At 33.4% G+C, this 12,686-nt stretch overlaps 1 protein-coding gene across 1 annotated transcript in view; it reads right to left on the bottom strand.

The window, feature by feature from the left end:
• The window catches only part of LOC127720827 (uncharacterized), a 73,500-nt gene that overhangs the window by 37,127 nt on the left and 23,687 nt on the right, over positions 1-12,686 (bottom strand). The window contains exons 4-6 of the mRNA XM_052227576.1: positions 7,594-7,726; positions 7,274-7,334; positions 5,797-5,903 (exon numbers count right to left, since the gene is read on the bottom strand). Of these exons, the coding sequence (XP_052083536.1) occupies positions 5,797-5,903; positions 7,274-7,334; positions 7,594-7,726 (301 nt within the window). The remainder of the gene's footprint in view (positions 1-5,796; positions 5,904-7,273; positions 7,335-7,593; positions 7,727-12,686) is intronic.

The raw sequence follows: 12,686 nt of genomic DNA, 5'->3' as shown, positions 1-12,686 counted from the left end.
AAGGCCCAAAGTGAAAAGTGTGAGAAACAATTCAAACGAAAAAACTAACGGCCTAATTATACATAACAAAATAATTTACAAAATATCAAATATGAGTCGAGGCATGAACCAACGACAACCACTAAACTATAGGCTCCTGACTTGGGATAGGCACACAAAGAATATGGCAGGGTTGATATAAAAACGAAGATTGCCAATGAGACAAGATACCAAATGACACAGCAATTAACAGATATAGGTCACCGTACGGCCTTCAACAATAAGCAAAGCCCATACCGCATAGTCAGATATAAAAGGCCCCGCAATCACAAATGTAAAACAATTCAAACGAGAAAACTAACGGTCTGATTAATGTACAAAAAAATGAACGAAAAACAAATATGTAACACAGCAACAAACGACAACCATTAAATTACAGGCTCCTGACTTGGGACAGGCACATACATACAGAATGTGGCGGGGTTAAACATGTTAGCGAGATCCGGCCCAACCCGCCCCCTAACCTGGGACAGTGGTGTAACAGTACATGGACATGTTTGTGAGGGCTCAACCCTTCCCGAAGCTGGGACAGTGGTGTAACAGTACAATATAAGAACAACCTGCACAAATCAATTGCAATTACATTAACTCAAAAGATCCGGGTACGAGACACACAAAAAAAGAGAAAAAAAAACTTACATTAAGACAATAGACACAAAGCACCGAAATAAGAGTATTTGCAATTACTGGAAGTTTGTTCAAAGCTTATAACAACTTATATTGAAATAAATCTTGTTCTCCCAGACTGAAGTATCAATCAGTACACAACTAACGGATTTATTAAAAAGAAAAAAGAAAAAAAAAAAAGTCTGAGAAATGTCTGGTATACATTGTATACTTGCATATTGATACATATACAATGAAAATTTTTGAAAAGTGGTGGTCCGAAGGTTTTGACCATCGAAATTTTGAAATAGAAATAATAGTTAGGACCAGAAGATTTTCTTCAAGGACCACCAGAGAAAAATGATTTCGAGAACTTTCAGATATCTTTGCTTTATACAAAAATAATCCAGTTTGGTACATTTAAAAAAAATTGGATAGACAAGACGTCCTTTTTGACCATATTCGAGACAAACATTGACGAATTTTTGTGCAGTTTAAGATTATTCTTAAAAATCAAATAGTGGGTGTTTAAGCCAGATTTGTCTAGCAAAATTGAGTTAGAGGAAAGAACAAAGAAAAATGTCACGAACAGAGCACACTTTTACAGTCATGTCTACGTACGGACGTATTTTAATTTCTTTAAAATCATTGTAAACTTCATTTATGTCATCCAACATAACAAAAAATCTGCTACATTCGGCGGTAAATTGCATTTTTATTTTATTAATCTTCCATAGAATATCTCCAGAAGTGGTCCAGATTCATTTTTTTGGACTCTTCACCAGAAGACATTCTGGAGATGTACCGAAGAGACCAATAAAACACGCCCCTGCACATCACTATTTATAAATCAAAGCACTGTAAGCGCTATAGGCAGTTAACCAAAAACCAAGGCAAATGTAATTATGAAAACTGGCAGTGTTGCTTCATTTTTTTAAAAAGATTTGAAAGAACAAACATTAAACATTCATATATTGTACATGTATGTTTATTTAATGAATTGATTATTATATTTAAAGGCAAATTGATTAATATTTTATCAAGATTTTCAAAAGCAATGCATATATCAATGTATATTTTTAATGATGAGTTTGCAGTGGTACAAGTTCGCAATGATTGCAGTTGTTCTAGTTGGTAGTTAACGTTGGTACCAGCTCACTTTTAGTGGTACAAGTTGACGTAGTACGAGTTTGTAATAGTATGAATGGACTTGATTCCCTGGCAGGAACACTGAGTTTGGGTTCTACAGTACAAAAGTTATTAGACACAAATCAGCCAAAGGTTTACTACTACAGGGATCAAAGGTGCGGTCTGATTGACCTGCCCATAGTAAATGTAAATGACCCTTACCTTCACCAAGTCTTTGATGTCACTCCATCCCAAGTTTGGAATAAAATGACAGGTGATTATAAAACAGTTGGTCAAACATTCTTGGGCTTTACACTGCTTGAAAAATTTATATTTCTTTAAAATGAGCTATAAATGAAAATTTTTATAGGCCAAGAAATAATTCAAAAAAATAATTAAAGTAAATTCAATTAACCTAGACTTATTTTTGCATCAATTAAATTTTATAAAAATAATAATAGGATGCTGTTACAAAGTCTTCCAAACAGAGCTCCCATAATTCCTCATTCCCATGGTCGCCTGACATTGGGCAAAGTACAGTACAAATTGGTTAGGTCTAGTAAAGTAATATGCATATGTGACGCCTAGGAGATTGACCCTGCATGTCATTCAAATCTTCTTGAAATGACGAACAGGAATAAATATGGTTTAGGGGTGGATCTCACACTGTTTACAAGTTCTCAAAAAGGGGGGGAGTGGTCCCCAGGGGACTCACCCTTTATTTCATTTGATTTAGTTTATTGTTCCATACAAGAATATATATGGTTTTGGGGTGGGGATCTCAACCGTTTACAAGTTTTCAAAAAGAAGGGGGTTGGGGTGACCCCATGGACTCCCCCTATATTTCATTTGATTTGTTTTATTGTCCCATACCAGAATATATGTGGTGTAGGGGTGGGGATCTCGACAATTTACAAATTTTCGAAAAGAAGGGGGGTGGGGTGACCACAGGGACTCCCCCTATATTTCATTTGATTTGTTATCTTGTCCCATACAATAATATATACAGTTAAGGGTTGGGGATCTCGACCGTTTACAAGTTTTCAAAAAGAAGGGGGGACCCCTGTGGACTCCCCTATATTTCATTTGATTTGTTTTATTGTCACATACAAGAATATATATGCAGTAGGGGTGGGGATCTCGACCGTTTACAAGTTCTCAAACAGAAGGGGGTGGGGTGACGCTGGGGAATCCCCTAAATTTTCATTTGATTTGTTTTATCGTCCCGTACAAGTATATATATGGTTTAGGGGTGGGGATCGCGACCATTTACAACATAAAAGCACATTTTCAAATTGAAGGGGGTGGGATGACCCCCAGAGATTCACCCTATATTTTATTTTATTTGTTCTATTGTCCTGTTATCATTACTGAAGACCGTGTGTGTCTATCACTTACTGTTTTCAAGTAATTGTCATTTGAAAATTGAAAAAAATAAAATCCCATAGGGTTCTATAGTAAACCCCTCCCTTATTTAGGCCAATCAAAATACCCCTTAATAGACCCCAATGCACAAGCGAAAGATTGATGGCTCCGCTAGACATGTTAGTCTAACATTTTATGAAACCCTAAGTAAATCTGACAAGCGGTCCGAGTTGTCTACTTAGACGGTCCGAGTGGACTCGGTCCGACTTGTCTCGTGGACGAGTTGTCCTCATATCTTAAAACATCCCATCAATGTCGATTTTTGGATCTTTTTCATTCATAAAACAACAACAACTTTATTTGTCTTGAAAGGTCAGTGATAAATGGATTAATACAATAAAAGAAAGGAATTTAAATGTGCATACATTTAATTGAAATCAATTTTTATAATCACAACCTTCTTAAACGAAAAGAACATAGTGATTAACAAAACTTACTTTATAACATCAGAATACTTACTAGCTTACGTTTCGTGTAAGTTAAAATTACCGCCAACTTAGACTACTATATATAACTTTATTTCCTCTATCATAGAGATTTGGTGTACATGAACAATATTCCTGCGCCTTTTGCCATTTGGGAAATGTAAACGACTTATAATTAGAGATTTTCGGCGATGAAATATTTCATACAATTGTTCTTTGACATCTTAGCCCAAAGCACATGGGATAATAAACTACGTATGGATTTCTTTTGAGCACTTCTTCCTATGTGCAACTTCAAAAATTTTGGGTGGTTTGACGATCATTTAAGGTTTTTCTGGTCATATTTTTTGTATTCCAGAATTGAAAGTATGAAAAAAGTGCCCAATTAGTTATTAATAACATATTAACCAGCTAGATAATAACAATAGCACTTTTTACACCATTCAGTGGGAAGAACACAAATCTAGGGTGGTAGCATAAGGCAGCTTAACTGCCTAAAAATTAATTTTACACTATATATGTCAGTAAATTGTTGAAGCTTATAAATTTGATAGATTTTGTAATTTTCATCAACAAGATTCTATGTTGTGCTAGATATTAAGGACATTCTAATATCTGATATCAAAAGAATTTTTACTATAAGATATATTCTAAGTCAGGAATCTGATGTTCAGGAGTTGTCGTTTGTTGATGTGGTTCATAAGTGTTTCTCGTTTCTCGTTTTTTTATATAGATTAGACCGTTGGTTTTCCCGTTTGAATGGTTTTACAGTAGTAATTTTTTGGGGCCCTTTATAGCTTGCTGTTTGGTGTGAGCAAAGGCTCCATGTTGAAGACCGTACCTTGACCTATAATGGTTTACTTTTATAAATTGTGACTTGGATGGAGAGTTGTCTCATTGGCACTCATATCACATCTTCCTATATCTATATATGTATTGTTTATCCAAGAAAAACCTTTTTCATGTAATTGCACAAATAACAACATCTTCATTACAGCTATCTGACCAAAGTAAATTTGATTTATTAAATTATAGTTTATTCAGGACACATGTATCTTCTATCTAAGTACATCAATCTATTTTTAGGTAAATTTATTTTTAGATTCTATTATTGTTTACACCTAGAGGGGGTATGTGTTTTGATGACCTCATTGTCAAATTAACAAGCTTTCATGCTGATGCGTGTGTTAGGCATATGTTTTTTAATCAGCTATCCCTCCCACCGTCCCCAGCTACACAATCTGGGTTTCAAATAATATAATTGTATCTTACCAGTATGTATTTGTTTAGTTTATAGATAGATAGTGAAGCTTCATATTTTATTTGTTGAACCTAAGGGATTTTTCACACGAGACTTAACACATAATTATACATAATATTGACTTTATGATACTAGTTCTTTAATAATTGTTTTAATCATTAATAACTATCTTAGTCATTAAGTTTAGTTTCATATATATGTACATTGTATATTTAGACTTGTTTTCTCACTAATTTAGGGGCTACTCATATTATGGATAAATTGCTTCAGGCCTTAATAATTCAAGGGGAATTATACTCCCCAAATTCAATAATACATCATATAGGTTAATTCCTGCCTGAATCTCCACAGGTCGGTAAATTCTCTAGTCAAGAAACTCACACCTGACGGGATCTCCCCAGGTGAAATTTCATACAGTTTTAAGTTTGCTGCAGGGATCTCCCCAGCATTGTTAGGTATTTATGTTAATTTTTTTGTACAAATACTCACATAATTTTACCATTAGGCATTTTCAATTTACATGTATTTTATTAGGTTTAAAAAATTCAAAGGTTAAATTTTTCAATGAATGAGTAGCCACAAGAAAGCCAATAATGTAACATTTTAAGTTATAGAAATGTATATTGTTATGTAATGGTATCTAATTTGGATAATGATGTTTAGAATAGTATATTATATAATAAAAGTTTTCTTTAAAATGTGTTGTGTATAATTATCAGCAGTCTTGTAACTCTAAAATCTTTCCAGTTTTTGAAAAATTACTGTTTAAGCAAATATCTTTCCTTTACTAAAAATGTCTCCAAGATGACTTTCCCTAGTCAACTAATCCGATAAAATAATAAGAACCTTACATTTATCTTGTTATGGCCCAAGCTTAGGGTATGATTTTTTTAAAGAAATAATGACACTAACCTTTTGGTATTTTCCACCAGCGTTTTTAACCAGTGGTTCGTGTCGTACTTTAGTGAACTGCAGTCCAGTACTTGTCTGTTTAACAATGTATGTGGCATTATGAGGTCCTATAAAGAAAAAAAAACAATAACCACAGCATTATTTAGACATCAGAAAAACAAGAATGTGTCCATAGTACACAGATGCCCCACTCGCACTATCATTTTCTATGTTCATTAGACCTTGAAATTGGGGTCAAAACTCTAATTTAAGCATTAAAATTAGAAAGATCACATCATAGGGAACATGTGTACCAAGTTTCAAGTTGATTGGACTTCAACTTCATCAAAAACTACCTTGACCAAAAACTTTAACCTGAAGCGGGATGGACGGACGGACAAACAGACGGACGATAATCAGAAAACATAATGCCCACAAATGGGGCATAAAAAGTTATCGCAATAAATATACTACTATGTATCAAAGTTTCAAGATAAAAATATTGTCACCCGAGAAAATATATCATTTTTATTTTCCATTCATTCAATCAAAGATCTGTACTTAATAGACACCAAAATTATAGCTCACAAAATGATGGAAAATCTGAGAGAACATGTATTGCATATTTACAACTAAATTTTCAAAAAATTGAATAGCAAAATGTAGTGCAGATAAATAGCTATCTGAATAAAAATTACCACATGACTATTGAAACCATCTTCTTTTCTTTCTTGACATCATAAACACATCCACTTTTAAATTATTTTTTTATTTACAATTAGAGACGAAGTCTGTTGATTGCCTGTCATTTGATAAACAAAAGGAATCCAGGAAATGAATACCGAATCACTTGTACCTAAGTAATAACATGAAACTTCCTGTTTTTATTTCGTCTTCAAAATCAAAAGATGCATTGATGATTATGGAGAAATTTATCGTTTTGAGTCATTAAAATCATTTCAATTTTAAACTGCTGCATTCCATAAATTGTTTTTAAAAGTTTTTAGAAAATCATTAAAATTCATGAAGTAAATGCGATGAAACAGATAATACAAGCAATGAGTATATATGAGAAGGAGAGTGAACACTCTGCTTGATATAAAACTGACTTTGAGATAATGTGAGTCAACTGTATGTTCATTCACAGTCCTTCAATCTGTTGATACCGATATTTTGGCATTGCACAAGCTCATATATGTTGTTTAATTTTTGGGGTTTTTTTTCTGCTTTGTATCAATCTGATGAGGTAAGCCTTTTTCAACTGATTTTTATAGTTTGTTTTTATGTTGTATTGTTACACCATTGTCCCAGGTAAGCGGGAGGGTTTGGTGCCAGCAAACATGTTAACCCCACTTCATTTTGTATGTGCATGTTACAAGTCAAGAGCCTGATTATCAATGGTTGTCGTTGAAACTGGTGAATAAGATAGATGGTGAATTAATCTATCGATATATAAACTTTTAATAACTTTCTGGAATTTTACATCATTATTATTTACCTTCATGGCCAAGTTCTTGTGTTTGGTAAGTAAAACCTTCATGTGATGGACTTCCAGATATCTGAAAAATAACAAGATAGTATATTCAAATATTTCAATATTACCGTAGAAGAAAAATATAGTGAGAATTGTTTTAACTTCACTGAGCATTAATGTTCAAAGATGAAAATCTAGTGTGCTGCAGCTGCTACCTAACAATTAGCAATTTCAGAATTAAAAGAATGGGTATTCCATAGCTAACATATTACCTAGAATGTATTAAATTTGAAAAGGATGAAAGAGTTCTATGTATTTAAGTAAACAATATAAGTGACATGTACTTCTCCTTCTTCATGAAGTCTTGATGCAAGAAGAGCAGCAAATCCTTTCTTCGTGGCCAAGACCAAATCATCTTTTTCTTCTGGATGGTACACACGTAAAATTTGGCCGACAGGTGTAATCTCAAAAGAGAACCTAAAAAGAAAAGCATTAATTAGATAGTTACTGACTATGGCAGTCAGACCTAACACATTTCCAGATTTTTCAAAAATTTTATGAAAAGTGTTGACCTCATGACTTATATTAACAGGCATATAAAGGAATTAGAACAACATTTAAACATATGTAACCTGGGGGTACCCAAATTGCACCAATTTTGACAGTTTTTTCACCTATGTTTTTTACGATCGAGACAAAAGTTACCATTCTGTGTTTATTTTGTAGATATGGTAGATGTATCCTTTTTTACTATATACCATAGTTAAACCAAGTTAATTTTGAATTCATATATTGGTACATAGAAAAAATGGGTTTGAACCGACCTCCAAACGATCCATTATTCTGTAATAAGGAGTACCCAAATTGCACCCATGCTTAAATTCACATTCTTAAAAATCAAATAACACATGTACTGTTTTATTTCTTTAAATATTTAGAACAATTTGACATTAGTCCATGCTTAGTATTCATTTTTTAAGAAATAGATGCTTTGTAACATATTTTATTTGCTCATTTCTAAAAGATGACTTTTCGTGAACATTAATAAGCATGTCAATGTTCTGTAGATTTTACTTTTTCCAGTGTGCTTCACATCTGTTGAAATATATACTGTCAACGTTTTTTGTATATTTGAATATATTTACCTATTTTAAAAGATTTCTTTAATGTCAAATAAAAAAAAATACAAATGATTTAGTCTCAAAGAAAACTGATAAGATTTTCACAGCTATTTATGTTGTCCATGGTGTTTTCACACTGCCTCCTTACAGCCACCCTGCTAAGGTTAAATGTGTTTGACTTGCTTCTTATATCAGGTAAGGATACACCCAAAGGATACAGCGACCAAATAGAACATAAGCCAATGTTGAGTCTAATTCAAACAAAGACAGGTTTGGGCAAACTACATGTAAGTTGTAACTACATTTTCATGAAGTATACATGTAAACTTTATTATAAATCATTTATACAATAATTGAAAATAATTCTAAATGAACTGAAGCAAACAAGCCATGCATGAATACAAAATGAATGACATATTATAACAAAAGTGCAAATGCTGAAATGTCTGCTTTAAAAAATTTACTTGTCATTGAATTTATGTTGAAAGTCTACAATATACAGGTTTTTTTACAAGTATCACAAGCACTTTTATAATCAATATCCCATGAAACATAAGTCAAGGTCAGATGAACCATGCCAAACAAACATTTACACCTTACAATCATTCCATACATCAAATATTGTGGTCATATTGCTAATGTATGTAGTACTTGGAAAAAGACCAAACCACTTAAACTTAAAACTGATCAATGGCCAATGAAAATGAGGTCAATGAAATATGAAACCTGCCAGACAGACATGTACACGTATACCTTACAATCATTCCATACACAAAATATAGTTGCTCTATTACTTATAGTATAGATCTGAGACCAGTAGAATTTGCGTCGGACCAGTAGATTTTGTCAGCGGGTGGTCTGGCAGACCAGTAGACATTTGTTGATAAAATCACTGATTGCATCACAATTTCGGTTTGTTTACAAAACAAGAGGCTCTCAAGGGCCTGAATCGCTCACCTGTAATTTTTTGCTTAAATCTTTCATCGATGATTATTTTTGCTTTTTAAAAATTCCATTTAAATGTTCTGTGTATCTGTCATATTTTTCATATTTTCTTCAAAAGCAAAAAAATGCTTTTTACCCCTATGTTCCATTTTAGCCATAGTGGCCATGTTTTTTGACGTACAAGGAAATAAAATTCAAAATTCATACTAGATACTCTGAAACTCATTCAGCCCAAGTTTGGCTGAAATTGATTCAGCAGTTTCAAAGGACAAGATTTTTTAAAGTAAGCAAACTAGATGAACAAATTGTGAAAAATTGTCTTTAAAGGGCAATAACTCCTTATGGGGTCAATTGACAATTTTGGTCATATTTAACTTATTTGTAGATCTTACTTTGCAGAACATTTTTGCTTTTTACAGTTTATCTTTATCATTAATAATATTCAAGATAATAACCAAAAACTGCAAAATTTGCCTCAAAATTACCAATTTAGTGACAGCAACCCAACATTGGGTAATTAGATTCATCTGATAATTCACCAAAAGGAACACTTTGACCCCATGTCAGATTTGCTCTAAATACTTTGGTTTTTGAGATGTAAGCCAATAAAATGCTCCGCTGAGCACAGCTTGATAGGACTGCAGAGGTCGAACCGTGAACAGTTGGGGCAAGTATGGACACAACAGTCAAGCTTGATACAGCTCTGAATTTGGATTGTGATTAAATATTTGATACAGCATAGGTTTCTGACACAATATGAATGTGGTCTAAGAACTTAAAAAATTTTAATTTACCTATTATGGTCTAATATCCAAAATCTAAATACATACACGTTTATATTCAGCATATCAAAGAACTCCAAGAATTCAATTTTTGTTAAAATCAAACTAAGTTTAATTTTGGACCCTCTGAACCTTAATGTAGACCAATTTGAAAACTGGACCAAAATTTAAAATCTAAATACACGGTTAGATTCAGCACATCAAAGAACCCCAATATTTCAATTTTTGATGAAATCAAACCTTATCATTATTATTTGCTTAAATATATATAAATCAAAAATAACCAACTTAAAATTGAAAAATTTTAAAGAAAAAAAAAAAGGAAAAAAAGGGGAAAAAAAAAGGAGACGACCCCCCCCCCCCCTCCCCAATTTTTTGAACCCCCTTATGATTCATCACCCCCAAACTCAATCCCAGCCTTCCCTTTGTGGTATGGTACCTTGCAGTACAATTTCAGAGAGATCCATACACTTGAACACAAGTTATTGTCTGGAAACTAGAAAAATGCTTACATTAGTATTTTTGGCCCCTTTTTGTCCCCTTATTCCTAAACGTTTTGGGCAATTACCCCCCAAACTCAATTCCAGCTTTGCCTTGTGATATGGAACCTTGTAGTACAATTTCAGAAAGATCCATACACTTACACACAAGTTATTGTCATGAAACTAGAAAAATGCTTGTTTTTTGCCCCTTTTTGGTCCCTTATTCCTAAAATTTTGAGGAAATTACCCCCAAAATCAATCCCAGCCTTCCCTTTGTGGTATGGTACCTTGCAGTACAATTTCAGAGAGATCCATACACTTGAACAAAAGTTATTGTCTGGAAACTAGAAAAATGCTTACATTAGTATTTTTGGCCCCTTTTTGGCCCCTTATTCCTAAACGTTTTGGGAAATTACCCCCAAACTCAATTCCAGCTTTCCCTTTGTGATATGGAACCTTGTAGGACAGTTTCAGAAAGATCCATACACTTACACACAAGTTATTGTCTGGAAACTAGAAAAATGCTTACATTAGTATTTTTGGCCCCTTTTTGTCCCCTTATTCCTAAACGTTTTGGGCAATTACCCCCCAAACTCAATTCCAGCTTTGCCTTGTGATATGGAACCTTGTAGTACAATTTCAGAAAGATCCATACACTTACACACAAGTTATTGTCATGAAACTAGAAAAATGCTTGTTTTTTGCCCCTTTTTGGTCCCTTATTCCTAAAATTTTGAGGAAATTACCCCCAAAATCAATCCCAGCCTTCCCTTTGTGGTATGGTACCTTGCAGTACAATTTCAGAGAGATCCATACACTTGAACAAAAGTTATTGTCTGGAAACTAGAAAAATGCTTACATTATTAAATTGAGAATGGAAATGGGGAATGTGTCAAAGAGACAACAACCCGACCATAAAACAGACAACAGCAGAAGGTCACCAACAGGTCTTCAATGCAGCGAGAAATTCCCGCACCCGGAGGCGTCCTTCAGCTGGCCCCTTAACAAATATATATACTAGTTCAGTGATAATGAACGCCATACTAAACTCCAAATTGTACACAAGAAACTAAAATTAAAAATAATACAAGACTGACAAAGGCTAGAGGATCCTGACTTGGGACAGGCGCAAAAATGCGGCGGGGTTAAACATGTTTATGAGATCTCAACCCTCCCCCTATACCTCTAGCCAATGTAGAAAAGTAAACGCATAACAATACGCACATTAAAATTCAGTTCAAGAGAAGTCCGAGTCCGATGTCAGAAGATGTAACCAAAGAAAATTAACAAAATGACAATAATACATAAATAACAACAGACTACTATTAGTTAACTGACATGCCAGCTCCAGACTTCAATTAAACTGATTGAAAGATTATGTCTTCATCATATGAATATCAGGCACAATCCTTCCCGTTAGGGGTTTAGTATCATACCATCATAACATATATGAGAAGAACATAACCCGTGTCATGCCAACAACTGGTTTTTAAATAAATGTGTTTAGTGCCGATGCAAAGACCCTATAAGTGAATCAATATTAACGCCAAAATATGCAATCTTTAATGACCTGACAACAGTATCGTAACTATATCCCTTCTTAATTAGTCTATTTAAAGGTTTTGTTAGCTTCAGAGGTGAATACTGACATTTTTGTGCTTTATAAAGAATATTTCCATAAAAAATTGGATGTGAAATACCTGAACGTATAAAAAGTCTGCATGTTGAGCTATATTTACGAATGATGTCCTTATACCGATGATAAAATTTAGTAAATGTTTTGACTAGTTTGTGATATCGAAAACCCTGGTGTAATAATTTTTCAGTAATACATAAATTTCTCTCGTTAAAATCTAAAACATTGTTACATACACGAGCGAATCGTACAAGTTGAGATATATAAACACCGTAAGATGGTGACAAGGGAACGTCACCATCTAAAAATGGATAATTAACGATAGGAAATGAAAAATCATCTCTTTTATCATATATTTTAGTATTAAGCTTTCCGTTAATGATATAGATATCAAGATCGAGGAAAGGGCAGTGGTCATTGTTAGTATTAGCTTTATTTAAAGTAAGTTCAACAGGATAAATTTGTTTAGTA

This window comes from Mytilus californianus, unplaced genomic scaffold (assembly GCF_021869535.1).
Source record: "Mytilus californianus isolate M0D057914Y unplaced genomic scaffold, xbMytCali1.0.p SCAF_11, whole genome shotgun sequence".
Classification (NCBI taxonomy): Eukaryota; Metazoa; Mollusca; class Bivalvia; order Mytilida; family Mytilidae; genus Mytilus; species Mytilus californianus.
The sequence above is the reverse complement of the archived record's forward strand: the minus strand, read 5'-3'. Positions and strand labels throughout refer to the sequence as shown.